The sequence below is a fragment of the Anas acuta genome, chromosome 8 (assembly GCF_963932015.1).
Source record: "Anas acuta chromosome 8, bAnaAcu1.1, whole genome shotgun sequence".
Classification (NCBI taxonomy): domain Eukaryota; kingdom Metazoa; phylum Chordata; class Aves; order Anseriformes; family Anatidae; genus Anas; species Anas acuta.
Window position 1 is genome coordinate 10,845,426 of NC_088986.1, and position 14,685 is coordinate 10,860,110.

At 69.8% G+C, this 14,685-nt stretch overlaps 1 protein-coding gene across 2 annotated transcripts; it reads left to right on the forward strand.

The window, feature by feature from the left end:
* The first annotated feature begins 307 nt into the window (after window positions 1-307).
* Window positions 308-14,476, forward strand: SLC6A9 (solute carrier family 6 member 9). 2 transcript variants are annotated; one of them, XM_068690059.1, is made up of 14 exons: window positions 308-485; window positions 2,548-2,686; window positions 9,457-9,613; window positions 9,753-9,884; window positions 10,525-10,777; window positions 10,855-10,987; window positions 11,114-11,248; window positions 11,321-11,424; window positions 11,498-11,735; window positions 11,818-11,952; window positions 12,112-12,211; window positions 12,374-12,474; window positions 12,590-12,760; window positions 12,944-14,476. In XM_068690059.1, the coding sequence occupies exons 2-14, from the start codon at window positions 2,657-2,659 to the stop codon at window positions 13,154-13,156; spliced, it is 1,902 nt and encodes a 633-aa protein (XP_068546160.1). In that variant the 5' UTR covers window positions 308-485; window positions 2,548-2,656; the 3' UTR covers window positions 13,157-14,476. The 2 variants fall into 2 exon arrangements, with proteins under 2 accessions (XP_068546160.1, XP_068546161.1); XM_068690060.1 differs by lacking the exons at window positions 308-485; window positions 2,548-2,686 and adding an exon at window positions 6,543-6,678.
* The last annotated feature ends 209 nt before the right edge of the window (window positions 14,477-14,685 follow it).

Sequence of the window (14,685 nt, forward strand, 5' to 3'; positions counted from 1 at the left end):
GAGGTGTGCGGCTGCATGTGCATAGCCGTGGATGTGTGTGGATGCGTGCGGATGCGTGTGGGCTGTATGTGGATGCGTGTGGGTTGCATGTAGATGTCTGTACATCCGTGTGCACGCATGTGCATGCGTGTGCATATGTGTGCATGTGTGTGCATGTGTGTGCAAGCTCCCCCGCGTGCCCGGCGTGCCCTCCCGCTGTGCGCACTGCGGGGCCGGGGGTGCCGCGGGTACTCCGCTGCCCCCGGTGCCGGTACCGGAGCGGGGCGCTGGGGAGCTCTGGAGGCGGAGCGCAGCGGCGGGGGCGAGAGGCGGTGCCAGCCCCCACCGACCTCCAAACTTTCATTTAACTCGGCAGCACCGGCGGCGGCGGCGGCACGGCACCGGGCCTGGCGCTCACCGCTACCGCCGGCGGCCCGGGGGGCGCGGAGCCACCGGGGACCCGCTGGGAGCCGCGGGAGGGGCCGGGGGGCGGCGGCATGGGCACGGTAAGGGCGAGCACCTCCACCGGCTGCCTGGCTCGGCCCGGCACCGGGGAGGGGGCACCGGGAAGGGGGACATCGGAGGGGGGGGAGCGCAGCGGGGTGGCGCTGGCGGCGGGGCCGGGATGCGCGGCGCTCCCGCATCTGTTGCGCTCCGGGCGCAGGGGCCGAGCGGGGCCGCCCGGTGCCGTTCCCGGCGGTGGGGCCGGGGGCGGCGGGGCCCGGGGAGGCCCGGCCCGGTGCTGTAGAGGGGGGGCCGGCGGTAATTTTCCACGGGCATGTGCCGGGGCGGGGCGGCGGAGCAGCCACCACGTGGCGGCTGATGTAACCCGGGCCCCCCCCGCCGCCGCCGCCGCCGTGCCGCACCGGGCGCATCGCGGGGATGGAGGGGGCGAAGCCGGGCTGGGCTCCGTGCGCCCCCCCGTTCGCTGTGCCCGCGGGGATGCTGGCGGAGGAAATGGCTCCGCAGGTGGCATCGGCCGTGCCGGGCACCCCCCGGTGCCACATCCTGCGGGAAGGCACCCGCTGCCTCCTTCCCCTGGGCGCTGCCGTGCCGTGCCGTGCCGTGCCGTGCCGTGCCGAGGTGTGGCACGGTGGCGGTGCCACCCGTCACCTGTCAGGGACAGGGTGCTCCGAGCGGTCACGGCACGCTGTGACACCAGGAAGGGCATCCCATAGAGCCTGTGCCCGGCTGCCCCAGGGGATGCTGAGGATTTGGGCATCCCTGGAGCCCTGCATCCCTGCTGGGCCCGTGCCTGGCTGGGTGCTCGCCTTTGTGCCGGGCAGGGAGCCGCAGCCAGCAGCTGCCGTGCACACGCGTGGCCTTATCGCTGCCTGGCAGAGCCCTGGGGGAGCGGCGAGCCCTCCCGTGGGTGCTTTCCCCTCCCAGCACGGGCAGGTGATGAGTTCCCAGGCCAAATTCAGGGCCGTGGGGAGGGCGGCGTTCGGCTTGTTGGCAATAGGTGTGTGACGGGGAGGAGGTCTGGCCGCTGGCCCCATGCCTGCCCCCTCTGACAGGTTCCCGGGGCTTGTTGTCCTCCCTCCCCATGCAGTGACAACACCTCGTCCCCCCCTGGAAATGCAGCCGCTCCCAGGGAGGGGCTTGGCAGTGGGACGCGGTATCTGCGGGCAGCAGCCTGCCTGTGCCGGGGGGCTGCAGCCGGGGCTGGGGGCTTGCCCTCGTCCCCCAGCCTCCTGCCCTTTATCTCCACCACCCACGCTCCCTCCTGATGCGTTCGGGGCCTCGTGCCCCTCTGCTGATTGCTCCAGACCCACGGCAGCCTGGGGCGCTGGGCCTCCGTCGGGGACCCTTGGCTGGGGGCAGGGGTCCTTTCCCGGCCAGCGAGGGCGCCAGGAGCTGGTGTGGGATCTGCAAACACCGCTGCTTGCACAGCCCCGAGCCCCGCTGTTTTGCAAGAGCCCCCATCCCTCCTGGGAGGGAGGAAGGTCAAGCCCAGGCGCCCCCCTGGCCCCAGCAGCCCCAGGATGGGACAGGAGCAATGGTCAGGGGGGGCCGCGTCCCCCTCCCGTGCCTGATGCAGCAGCACCTGGCTGTAGCAGATCTCGCTGGCTCGCCCCCCCTGCGCTGCACGTGCACGCGATGCAGCGGGGCAGAAGGCAATCGGTTCCCATCTGTGTCCTCCGCGGCAGCTGAGCCCTGAGCTGGCCCCGTGCTGCGCCCAGTCCCGGCGCTGCCGCCCGCCGCGGCCACTTCGGCTCCAGCTCTGGCTGGGGGACGCACGGGGCCCCCCGACGCCCACCCGCCGGGCGGCTGGGAGCCAGCTGCCCGCAAGGTCGCCTGTCCGCAGCGGGTAAATCTTTAACTGCTTCTTGGGAAACACCTGGGAGCCACCGATCGTGGCCGTGCCGGGGGTTCGGAGATGCTGGGGGGTGGGAGCGAGGAGGAGACCCTCAGGGGGACCCCCGGCCCCGTTCCCACCCACCATGCGGCCAGGTACGGGGCAGCCACCCGCCTGGCACGTCCCCCTGCTGCCCGGATGGAGGGGGAGGCCCGGGGCGGGGACGTGCCCACCCCACCAGTCACGTCCCTCTTGGTTTCTCTGCCCAGCTCGCTCTGCCCGTGGATTGAAGCGTGCGGGTGCCGGTGCCGCAGCCAGCGCGACGGAGAGCCAGGGACCTCACGGCGGGCAGCCGGGAACGCGCTCCAGCCTCCAGGGATGGCCGATAAGTGCAGCGAGGGGCTGCTGGTGAGTGCTGGGGCGCGGGGAGCGGGCTGACCTGGGGGAGCCCCTGCGGTGGACCCGGAGCACCCGATGCAGGGTGAGGGAGCGGGATGCCGGGGCTCCTAAGGGGCTCCAGGTGGCCACCGGGATGCCCTGCCGGGGTTGTGCCCCCAGCACGGCGCCTGGGGGGCCCCTTGATGGAGCCGCCAGTGGTTTCTCGCTCCCAGCCCGCTGCCCGCGAGGCTCGGGGTGTGGTGTCTCACCGCCTGCAGATGCTATCGCCCTGCTCAGGCACGCTGCCTGCTTTATCGCCCGCCCCAGCTCTCCAGGGGAAGGCGGGAAAGCAGCGCGGCTCCTCCACCTTTGCTGGGCACGGGCACCTCTCTGTGCCGGGTACAAGCTCCTGCAGGGGCAGGGGACGGGGCTGTCACCCTCTGCATCCACCCCGCCAGCTCTCCCTGACAGCAGGAGCAATGGGATGGAGGCAGAGGCAGGCACCGGCCCCACATCCCCACCAGCGCTGCGTTGTGGGGTGCGCTGCCCTCACCCCCTGGCACAGGCGTGTGCGGTGCCCTCCTGGTAGGGCTGCACTGACCCCGTGCTGGTCACTGCTGTACCCTCGCAGACGAGGGATTTGGGAACCCGGAGCCCCGCTGCCCTGAGCAGCCGCCCATGCCCTGCAGGTGAGCGCAGGCTGGGCTGGGCTTCTGCCTTTTCCCCTATAGGTGGGAACTGAGCTCCGGGGCTGACATGCTTGCCCCCCTCCCCTTCCCGGGGGGCTTCCCGAAATAGCTGCACGCTCCAGCCAGAGGGCTTGGAGCCAGCACTTCCCTGGGAAGCCGGGAGCCAGGGGAGCGGTGTGCTCCAGCGGGCGCTCCCAGCACGTGTGTGCACGGCTCCCTCGCTGCCTGGCCCAGCGTGGCCCTGCCGGCGGTGCCCGCGGCGGCACCGGGCTCCCCTCCTGCCCGTGGCAGGGGTGGGAAGGTGAATTTCCCCACGGTTGGGCTCGGTGAGGTGCTGGGGACGTTGCCAGGCTCGGCTGGAGCTCTGCCATCCCCGTGCGTGCCGTGCCGGTGCCCCTGCGTGTGCGTCATGCTTGCCACGAGCCCCGCGCCTCCGCGCTGCTGCCGTGTCCTTGCCGTGGCTGCGGCACTGACAGCGGGGAGCCAGGCACCCAGCGCCCACCTGCTCCTGGTCAATCTTTAACTCGCCTCTCCGAAGGCCCTGCCCAGCTCACGGCACACGGGGAGCTGGGGAGGAAGGGAAACCACGGGGGTCTGGCACCCGGTGCGCCGGTAACCCCGTCCCGCAGCCCTCTGCTCCCCGTTTGCAGGACGAGGGGCACCCCGAGCAGGGTGGGCGCAGGGCACGGCGGTGCTGGGAGCTGGCAGGGAGCACGGCAGCATCCCTCACGGGAGCATCCCTGCGCCGGGCCAGCTGCGAGTGCCCTGGGACGAGGTGTCGCGGGACAGGGCTTTGGCTGCTGAGCTTTCTGGGTCATTGGGGAAGGCAGCTAATCTCCTTGGCCTGCCTCCAGCGCCGCGCAAACAGCCTGGCAAAGCGTGGCCCCTGCCCTGCCCTCTAATCCCTGCCAGCAGGTGCAGTTCCCAAGCCCAACAGAGGTCCCATGGCACAGTCCTCTGTGCCCGGGGGGCGTGGTGGCGGTGCTTGGGGTGCCCATTTTGGGGAGGACAGGGGGTGACAGCTGAGGCTCTCCATCCCCTGGCTGTGTGGTGTGCGGCTGTGCCTCGATTTCCCTGCCTGCGGGCTGGGGTCTGCGCCCTGCTGGTGAGACAGGAATGCCATGCGTGTGGATGCCCGTGTAATTCTGTGCCTGCTGGCTCCAAACCGCAGGCAGGAGGGGGGGCTCGGTGCCCCTTCCCCTCCCAAACCCAGCAGGGGCCGTGGCAGCGGGTGCGCAGCAGGCGCTGGGATGCAGGGGAGCTCCAGGGGCTGTTTCAGTCCCTGTGTGGCCGAGCAGGGGGATCCGACAGCCTCTCCCTCCCTGTCCTTTCAGGACATTTTGTTTTGTCCCCAGCAGCGGGCTTTGTTTGGGCTCCAGCCGTGCCAGCGGCTCCTGACTCCCAGCCTTGCTTTGCTGGCACAGCCGGGCAGCGCTCGGCCGGGGGGGCGCACGGCTCAGGTGGGCTCCTGCCATCGCCTGTCCCAGCCTGGGCAGGCACCGCTGGCACCGTGCTCGCAGGGATTACAAAGCTTGGGGGGGGGGCCCTGCCCTGTCCCAGACACCCCCAGCAGCGCGGTGCCGCCGGCCCCGGGCAGGGGGGCCAGCAGAGCGAGCAGGAGCTGCGGAAGCGGCTCTTGGCTGCGGGAGCCATTCCCGGAATAACAAGGGGCAGCGCTGGGGGGGGCCGGCGGGGGATTTTTCTGCCTGAGCGCTCCAGGAGAATCGTGCCCGCGCCGTGAGAATGGGGCCGGAGAGAGGCAGCCCCGGCGGGAAGCGCCCGGCTAGGGGCTGGTGGCACCTGGTAGGTCCCCAGGAGGCGTCCCTGCCCTGGGCACCCTGCAGCCCTGCTTGGGGACAGGGTGATGGGGGCTGCAGGGGCAGGAATGATGCTCCCACGCAGGGACTGGGGAGCTGGGAGAGCTCAGGGCCCTGTGCCTGGGGAAGGACATCTGGTGGTGGCGTGTTGGTGGCCCAAGCAAGGCGGTGCAGCGAGCCAGGCCATGGAAGGGTGCATGTGGGCACCTTGTAGGGTGTCGGGGAGCAGGGCTGCACGTGGAACAGGGCTGGAGGGCTTGGCTCCATCCCCCTGTCCCTGCCACTGGGGTGGCACGAGGGGGAGGCTGCGTGTCCCAGGGGGCACAGCTGGGTGCTGCTCCCCGTGCCCTGGGAGCATCCCGGGCAGCCGGCGCAGGAGAGGACAGGGATGGGGCCGAGCGCTGGGTGCCGGTGTGGGAAGCCGAGCGCCCGCCCCGCACACGTGAACGGCACACGTGTGCGCCCGCAGCGCCGCTGCCCGGACCCCAGATGGTCTCCCGAAAGCGCCGGCCCGTCCCCCCGCCCTCGGTGCTCCATCACGCCTGGCTGGCGCTTTGGCCGCGCTCCCCAGCCGGGGCGCGGGGCTGGGAGCAGCTGGGGCACCCCGAGCCTTGCTGGGGGGCTCCCTGCCTCTGCCCTCCCACAGGACATGGCACCCTACCGGGGGTCCCAGCACGCGTTGGGCAGGGGGATAGGGGTGAGAGCGGTGAGGCTGGGGGTGTCGGGGCGGTGGGGGGCTGGCAGCGCAGCCCTCCTGCCAGGCAGATGGTCCCCCCGCGGGGCTGTGACCTTGTGGTGACTGCCCTGGATCCCTGTGATGCCCAGCGGCTCGGCTGACGTCAGGGAGAGGTGGCATGGGACCAGGCTGGGGATGTGCCACCGGGCAGGCTCGTCCCAGCGCCCCTGTCCCCATATCGGGCCGTGCCAGGTCCCAGCAGTGCCCAAACCTAGGTTGGGGTCGGATGTGCGAGGCTGGGCAGCGGCACGGCGATGGGAGAGGGGCAGGAAGATGTGTGCGGGGCTGGGGGCATGGGAATGGGACAGCACATGGGGGACAGCGAGGGGACGCTGCCCTCTGCCAGGCTGCGGTGTGGGAAGGAGCCAGGGGCTGCGGGGGCAGGATGAGCCCCGCAGGGAGGACAGCGCTGCCCGCCGGAGCGTGCGGGGCTGCAAACAGCTGGACCCCGCTAATGAGGCCTCATTAAGAAGGATGTGAGCTGTGCCAGGGCTCAGCACCGCGCAGCCCCCCTCTCCTGGCCCTGCTGGGAGGGGACACACACACACACACACACACCTTGCTGGCGGGGGCACGGCTGTGGGGCGAAGGGGCCGGGCCGGGAGGCGAGCGGGGCACGGTGCCAAGCCCTGCAGGCAGCGGGCGGGGGGAGGCGGGCGGGCAGCTGCCACCGCGCGGGACCCAGCGGTGCCAATGAAGCCGGGGACGCACGGAGCCGGCCAGCCTGGCCCCCCGGGGTGCAGCCACGGGCAGCCGGGACCCCCCCGGCCCCGCCAGCAGGTCAGTGGGGTGGTGAGAGTGGGGTCCGGGGGGGCCGCGGCACGGGGACGGGGTGGCGGTGGCCGTGCCAGCGCTGTCCCCTGCCGCTGGGGCTCTCCAGGGTGCTCTGTGCCAGCTCTGGGGGGCAGGAGCACGACCACGGGTCTGTAGGGCCCCCTGAGCCCCCCCTATCCAGCAGGGACGTGGGGTGCTGCAGGGGAGGAGGGTGGCTCTGGAGGTACCCAAATGTGGACCCCTCTGCCCACCTCTACCTCCAGCCCCCCCCCGGGACCCCAGCTGCGTAGAGAGCAGGAAGGGTTTGCTCGAGCAAGGGGCTGTGTTTTGGGGCTGTTCACTCTGAGACCTACTGATGGCCCCTCTGCCCCTCTTCCCACGGCACCCAGGAGCCCCGGGCAGCTGGAAGAGCAGCAGGCACCCCTCTCCCTGTGACCCCATCCCTGTCCCCCACAGAACGGGGCCCCCACACAAAAATGGATAAGGCTGATGTCCCATAGGGTGCCTCTGCGGGGCTGGAATACCCCCTGGGGGGCAATTTAAGAAGGGGGGGGTCCATGCTGGAGACACACTGGGGGTCCCCAGGTGCTTCTGCCTCCACTCACCCCCCGGGGACGTGTGTCGTCCCCCCCCCCTCCTGCAGCCATCAGCTTCCCAGGCATAAATCAGGGGGAGGGGACGGTCCCTTGGGGAAGTGGGGGGCATCCGGGCACCCCGGCCAAGCTGCCATTGTGCGAGGCAGCGCTGCTTAGCATGAGAAAGGCTCCGGTGCCAGGCGCCGTGATGGATGGTGCCTGCGCTGCGGGACCGGGGATGCTTTGGCTGTCTTGTAGGGTCCCGGGGAGGAAGGGTGCCCTGTGCGCCCCAAACGTCCCCAAAGGGGACGTTTGGGGCGCACAGGGCACCCTTCCTCCCCGCTGTGCGTGGAAAATTTAGGGGAATTGGAGCAGGGTGCTGCCCCTGTGTTAAATCCCGTCCCCACAACACAAAGCAGGGTGGGGGGCTCGTCTTGCAGGCCCTTGGGTCCCCCCCCTTTTTTTTTTTTTGCCATGCAGCTGGGTGGTTAATGAGTGGAAAGGACGGGGCGACCTTCCCAGATTGGGGAGGGGGGCGGGGGGATTGTAGCGGGCTGATGGGTGAGCATGCAAGCGTGTGCACACGTGTGCGTGCTTGGGCACACATGTGGCTGTCCCCTTATTGGGGACAAGCGTGCCTTAGCCCTGTGCTGCAGCGTGGGATGGCAGAGGGCCGGAGCTCTCTTGGAGCACTGCTGCCAGGTGCCTCAAAATTGGGGTGCCTCATCAGTGCCAGCATCTCGGCAGCTTTATCAGGGGCTTCCCAATGGGATCAGCCCGCATGAGCGCACCCCAACGTGGGGACATCGCCAGCATCACCCCCACGCCCTGGGGACCCCTCCACCCCACCCCACGCAGGACCCCACAAGCAGAGGCTGTGCCCTGGGGCAGACCAGGATCCCCCACCTTATGCCTGGGGGGGATGTGGGGACATGCGAGGGGGACGAGGGGTGGTCCTGGGGGCTGGGCAGGAGCACCCATGGGTGCTGGGAGAGCCGGGATGCTGTGGGCGCATTTTCCACGCACCCTTTTCCTGTGGGGCCTGGCACGGGCACCCCAGTACCCCAGCTGAGTATGGCCAGTGTATTGCCACCTATTGCCCCTACAGCCCCTATAGCCCACCCCAAATCCTCCCCAAGCCCCCCGCTATGCATCCCACTGCCCCCGCCGCCCCCCCGCCGCCCCCGGCGCGTGCGGGCCCCGCTCCGCAGCAGATGGCTTTGTTTGGCAGCGCGGTGCCGGAGTCGCCGGGCATCACGTCCCGGCTGCGCCGGCCCTAATCGAATGACACGGTTTGGTGCACCGCGCCTGCTGCCCGCGCCCCGCCGGCGTCAGCAGATCCGCAGCGATGGCTCCCCATTCCTGGCCCGGCACGGGGGGCGCGGGCAATGCCAGCAGCTCCCCAAAAAATATCACCAACCCCTGGCTGGCCCGGAGCTGGGCAGCGTGTCCGGGAGCTCGGGGGGAGCTTGGGGCCACGCTGGGACAGGGCTGCGGGGTGGCGGGTGCCATCTCCGCCGGGGGTGATGGGCACCCGTCCCCTTTGTTGTCATCCCCGGTGTGAGCGCGCATTGTGCCGCGGGCTGCACAAAGCGCCCATTCTTGCCCCCACCCCTCCCCGTGTTCAGGGCTGATGGGCACGGGGGCTGTCCCCCGGGGGGGTCCCACCTGCACGGGAAGGGTCAGCACCGCTGCCACCGCAGGACACCTTTCTTGGGGTGGGGGGACCCCAGCTTGACCCCATCACTGCACCCCACTCCCCATCCCGGGGCACCCACCCCAGGGCACAGCCTGGGGGGCCGGGGGTCCGACGGTTCCCCCCCCCAGCTGCGGGCAGTGGCCACCCAGCGGGGCCCCTTTTTGCTGGGCGCAAGGGGTGGGGGAGAAGGAACAGAGGCCCCTTTGTGCTCGGGCGCCCGAGCCTGCTTTGTATGACTTGCAGGCTCTTCCTTCTCTGCAGCCGGGCTCCGGGGAGAGCTATTCATCGGGGCCGGCGTGGGGCGGGGGGGCTGCCAGCGCTGCCTCCCCTCTCCTTGGCACTGCGCGTGCACGGTGGGGGGGGGGGTGTTGGCGCTGGGCTGCCCAGCCTGGGGAGGGATGGGGCAGGATGCAGGGGACCTCCTGGCCCCGCTCGGTGGCTGTCACCCCTCCGATGGGCCCGGCGGGGGTGTCCCCCCCGGCTGAGGCACCCCGCCGCATCTCTCCGCAGAACGGCGCCGTGCCCGGGGAGCGGGGCAAGCAGGACAAGAGCGTCAAGCGCGGCAACTGGGGCAACCAGATCGAGTTCGTGCTGACCAGCGTGGGCTACGCCGTGGGGCTGGGCAACGTCTGGCGCTTCCCGTACCTCTGCTACCGCAATGGGGGAGGTGGGTGTCGTTGGGGTAGGGGCGAGGGGGGGCCCCAGGGTGGGGATGGGGGCGTGCGCCCTGCTCCTGAGCTGTGCCGAGGGGCACGGCCGTGTGTGGGGCTGCTGCCCGCTCACAGCCTGTGGTTCCTGCCCGCCAGGTGCCTTCATGTTCCCCTACTTCATCATGCTGGTGTTCTGCGGCATCCCCCTCTTCTTCATGGAGCTCTCCTTCGGGCAGTTCGCCAGCCAGGGCTGCCTTGGCGTCTGGAGAGTCAGCCCCATGTTCAAAGGTAAGGGGCTGCCCGTCCCCACAGCGGCACGGGGTGCACGCCCACGCTCCCAGTGTGTCTCTGGCACACACCTCCGGCACGTTGTGCAGCCCTGCACAGGCACGTGCTGCTTGCACAGCCCTGCATGCATCGCACTCGCACTGCCTGTGCACGCACACACTGCTCACACATCCCCGCCAGGACGTGCTGCCTCCCTGGCACACACCGCACGCATCCCCGCACGCCCCACACGTGCCCTGCACGCCCCCCTCCTGCAGCACGACGTTCACTCCTGCCCCGGCATCCAGTGCTTGCATTACACACGCATCCCTGCACTGCCACACGTGTCCCCACAGAGGTTATTCAGGCCACCGTGGTGCATTCATCCTAGGTGTATTTCCCCGTCCTTGGGTGCCCTCTGTCACCGGGTGCTTGCAGCTCCAAATCCCCGTGGCCATGCAAGGAGAGCCCCCAGCCCCATGGTCCTCCAGGCTCACCCGCAGTCCTGCCAGCCACGCACCCCCTGTGCCCCAAGGAGTTCCCCGTGCCCGGCAGGGGGCTGAGCCCTGCATGCTCCTCGCCCTGGTGCCGCCCGCCCCCGAGCCGCGAGCCCCGCACTGCCCGCGCCGCGCCGCTCACCCCTCCCCGGTGCTGTTCCCAGGCGTGGGCTACGGGATGATGGTGGTGTCCACGTACATCGGGATCTACTACAACGTGGTGATCTGTATTGCCTTCTACTACTTCTTTGTGTCCATGACGCGCGTGCTGCCCTGGACGTACTGCAGCAACGCCTGGAACACGCCCGACTGCGTGGGGGTGCTGGACGGGAACCTCTCCAGCCACGCCGCCGTCAACCTCACCCACCTCCTCAACGCCACCCAGAAGCGCACCAGCCCCAGCAAGGAGTACTGGAGGTACTGGGGATGGACTGGGAGGTATGGGGGACATCGGTGGCGGGGCCCCGCTGATGCTTGCCGTCGCCCCGGTGCAGGAGGTACGTGCTCAACCTCTCGGATGACATCGGGAACCTGGGCGAGGTGCGCCTGCCCCTGCTGGGCTGCCTCGGCGTCTCCTGGGTCGTCGTCTTCCTCTGCCTCATCAAGGGCGTCAAGTCCTCGGGGAAGGTACCCGCGTGCCCCGGCTCCAGGATGCGCCCCCTTTTTGGGTGACCTGGCTGTAGCCCCGCCCCGTGTCCCCGTGTCCCCGCCCCCTCGCCCCGTGTCCTCGCCCACCGAGCCCCCTCCCCGCAGGTGGTGTACTTCACGGCCACCTTCCCCTACGTGGTGCTCACCATCCTCTTCGTGCGCGGCATCACGCTGGAGGGGGCCCTCACCGGCATCATGTACTACCTGACGCCCCAGTGGGACAAGATCCTGGACGCCAAGGTGAGCGGGGACAACGGGGGGACAGGGGGGGGACCAGGGGGGGACATGGCGCTGACCCCATCTGTGGTGCAGGTATGGGGTGATGCCGCCTCACAGATCTTCTACTCGCTGGGCTGCGCCTGGGGTGGCCTCATCACCATGGCCTCCTACAACAAGTTCCACAACAACTGCTACCGGTGAGTGCCCGCCCGTGCCCCCCGTGCCGCCCCCCGGCCCCGCCGCCGGCCCCTGACCCGCCTCTCCCCGCAGGGACAGCATCATCATCAGCATCACCAACTGCGCCACCAGCGTCTACGCCGGCTTCGTCATCTTCTCCATCCTGGGCTTCATGGCCAACCACCTGGGCGTGGATATCTCCAAGGTGGCCGACCACGGCCCCGGCTTGGCCTTCGTCGCCTACCCGGAGGCTCTCACCCTGCTGCCCATCTCCCCGCTCTGGTCCATCCTCTTCTTCTTCATGCTCATCCTCCTGGGGCTGGGCACGCAGGTAGGGCACGGCGGGGTGGGGACAGGGGGGGTGACACCATGGGGCTGAGGCTGACGCGCTGCCCCCTCCGCCCCACGTGCAGTTCTGCCTGCTGGAGACGCTGGTCACGGCCATCGTGGACGAGGTGGGCAACGAGTGGATCATCCGCAGGAAGACCTTCGTGACGCTGGGGGTGGCCGTGGCAGGCTTCCTGCTGGGCATCCCGCTCACCACCCAGGTGGGGCACCCCGGGGTGCTGATGGGGATGGGGGGGACCTGTGCCACCGTCATTGCCACTGTCCTTGAGCCATCATTGCCATGGAGCTGTGGTAGCATCCGGGCTGGGTGCTGCCGCGGTGGCCCCGGTGCCGCCACACCAACGGGGTCCCTCTCGCAGGCGGGCATCTACTGGCTCCTGCTGATGGACAACTACGCCGCCAGCTTCTCCCTGGTCGTCATCTCCTGCATCATGTGCGTCGCCATCATGTACATCTACGGTAGGTGCCCCCGCGGTGGGGTGGGGGCTTGGGGGCTCGTGGCCAGTTGGTGGCTGGATGCCCGAGGCTGGCAAGGTCGTTGGCCAACGACCAAGGGGCTCAAAGGTCCAACCAAGGGGGGCTCGGGGTCTCACCAGGGCTGACGGCCACCTGTCCCCACAGGGCACCGCAACTACTTCAAGGACATTGAGATGATGCTGGGCTTCCCGCCCCCGTTCTTCTTCCAGATCTGCTGGCGCTTCATCTCGCCCGCCATCATCTTTGTGAGCATCGCGGGCAGGGGGCACGGGGCCGGGGGGGGAGGTGGGGGCAGCTGTGGGCAGGGGACAGAGCAGGGTGGCTGCTCCCCGCCAGCTGATCCTGCCTGTCCCTCCCCAGTTCATCCTGGTCTTCACAGTGATCCAGTACCGGCCCATCTCCTACAACGACTACGTCTACCCCACCTGGGCCATCAGCATCGGTTTCCTCATGGCGCTCTCCTCCGTCATCTGCATCCCCATCTACGCCATCTACAAAGTGTGCTGCTCCGAGGGGGACACGCTGCTGGAGGTGGGTGGTCGGGGCCAGCCCCCCACGTCCCAACTGGGGGTTACCACCAGGCTGTCCCCTACCCCGGGGTGCTCGGAGACACCTGCAGGCAGCAGCCACGGCGCGTCCTGGCGTGGTGGGGTGGCCGGGGCAGGGTGTGACGGCGGGAGCTGACCCTGTCCCCTACCATCTCCCTCTCTCTAGCGCTTGAAAAACGCTACCAAGGCGAGCAAGGACTGGGGCCCGGCGCTGCCAGAGCACCGCAGCGGGCGCTACGCCCCGGCGTTCAGCCCCTCCACCGAGTCCCACCTGGAGGTGCAGCCCCTGCACCCGGAGAAGGCGCAGAGCGAGGCCGCGGCCGCGTCCCCCGTGCAGGGCAGCAACGGCTTGGCCCACAGCCAGGACTCCAGACTGTGACCCCCCGCCGTCCCCGCACCCCCTCTAACCCCTCCCGCGCGGTGACACTTTCGCACCTTCCGCTGGCGGAGCCTGGCTCCGGGCCGCACCGGACGGCGGGGGGCTCTCAGCGCCCGTCCCCGAGACCCCCGACCTCCTCTCCGGTTAACCCCGTCCCCCCCCGTGGCGTTTGTTAACCCTCAAGTTTACGGTAACCTTCCGTGCGCGACGCTGGGACATGAGAGGAGGGGGGGGCACAGCCCCGGGAGGGCCAGGAGCCAGAGGCACTTTGCAGGGGACCTGCCCCGTGGGGACTGGCACCCTCGGGCCGCGCGGATGGAGAGGGCACCGGGGCACTTTTTGGGGTGCTGCCCACCCCAGGACACGGCACAGCCCTCCCGGGCTCGGTCCCACGGGGCCGTGGTGGCAAGGGGTGACGTTGCAGGAAGCCCCCGGCCTCGGTGGGGTGGCCACGCGCAGGGACGGCACCCGGGGCACGGGGTGGGCAACGGGGCGAGGGCGCTGCCCGCACCAGCACAAGGCACAAGCACAAGCACTTAGGCACGCGTGCACCTGGGCGCATGCACCCCCACGCACGCGTGCACACACACTTGGTACCCATGGGCGCACCCACAGCCCGCCCAGCCCCGCTACGTGCAGCGTCCCCGCACCTTGGGGGGGCCACCTGGGTGGTGGCACGGGCGCCTGGCATCCCCGACGGCCTGGCACGGGCAGGGGGGGAACCTTCCATGGTGCTAAGGGGGAGCAGGAAGGACTGGCCCCCAGCTGCTGCTAGCAAGAGGTGCCGGAGGAGATGGGAGGGCGGAGGCAGCCCGCTCGCTCCGAGCCATCTGGGTACGTTTTGTCCCCAAGCAGTATTAGTGGAGCAGGATGCACTGGCAAGGCCGGGCGGTTTTCAATCTGTCTTCCAGCTACAGCCGAGGGGCCGTAGCTCTCGGTTTTGGGGTGGGGAGGACGGGACCCTTCCCACCCCGAGGCTCCCCTGCCAGCCAGCACCGCGCTCCCTGTGCCGGAGCCCCGAGGCTCGCGCAGGGACGCGGGGCGGCGCGGCGGGGACAGGCTGAGGGGCAGCAGGGTGCTGAGCCCCGGCAAGGACGTTCCAGCTCCCGTGGCCCCATCCCGAGCCCCCCGTGCGACGCGGCGGAGAGGCGCAGTTTCCCGCATGGTGCCCGTGCCCTGCCCCATGTGTCACGCCGCTACTGTTCACCTCTAATTGTTAGCAATAACGCGCGCGTCCCTGGGCAGCGCTGCCTGTGCCAGTGTCTCTCCCGGTGTAGACTTCTAAAGTATCCTAGATTTTAATGAGATTTATATTCCTGAGCCCGTGTTCCGCTGTGCCCTTTTTTTGTGGGACCTGGGGAGGGGGACATTAAGGGACGGTTTCCCCCCGGTGTGCATCCTTTTCCCCTGTGGATGCCCAGCACTGGCTTTGAGCAGCCAGGATGGGCACTGGGGGTGGAGCACGCGGAGCCCCCCTGCAGCCAGCAAGGGGCTGCTGAGGCACAGGGGGACCTGCAAGGTAAGGCTGG

Coding starts and splice junctions, on each gene's coding strand:
- SLC6A9 (XM_068690060.1), top strand. CDS start 6,592: ATGAAGCCGGGGACGCACGGAGCCGGCCAGCCTGGCCCCCCGGGGTGC. Junction 9,885..10,524: donor AGTCAGCCCCATGTTCAAAG/GTAAGGGGCTGC, acceptor TGCTGTTCCCAG/GCGTGGGCTACGGGATGATG. Junction 10,988..11,113: donor GCGTCAAGTCCTCGGGGAAG/GTACCCGCGTGC, acceptor CCCTCCCCGCAG/GTGGTGTACTTCACGGCCAC.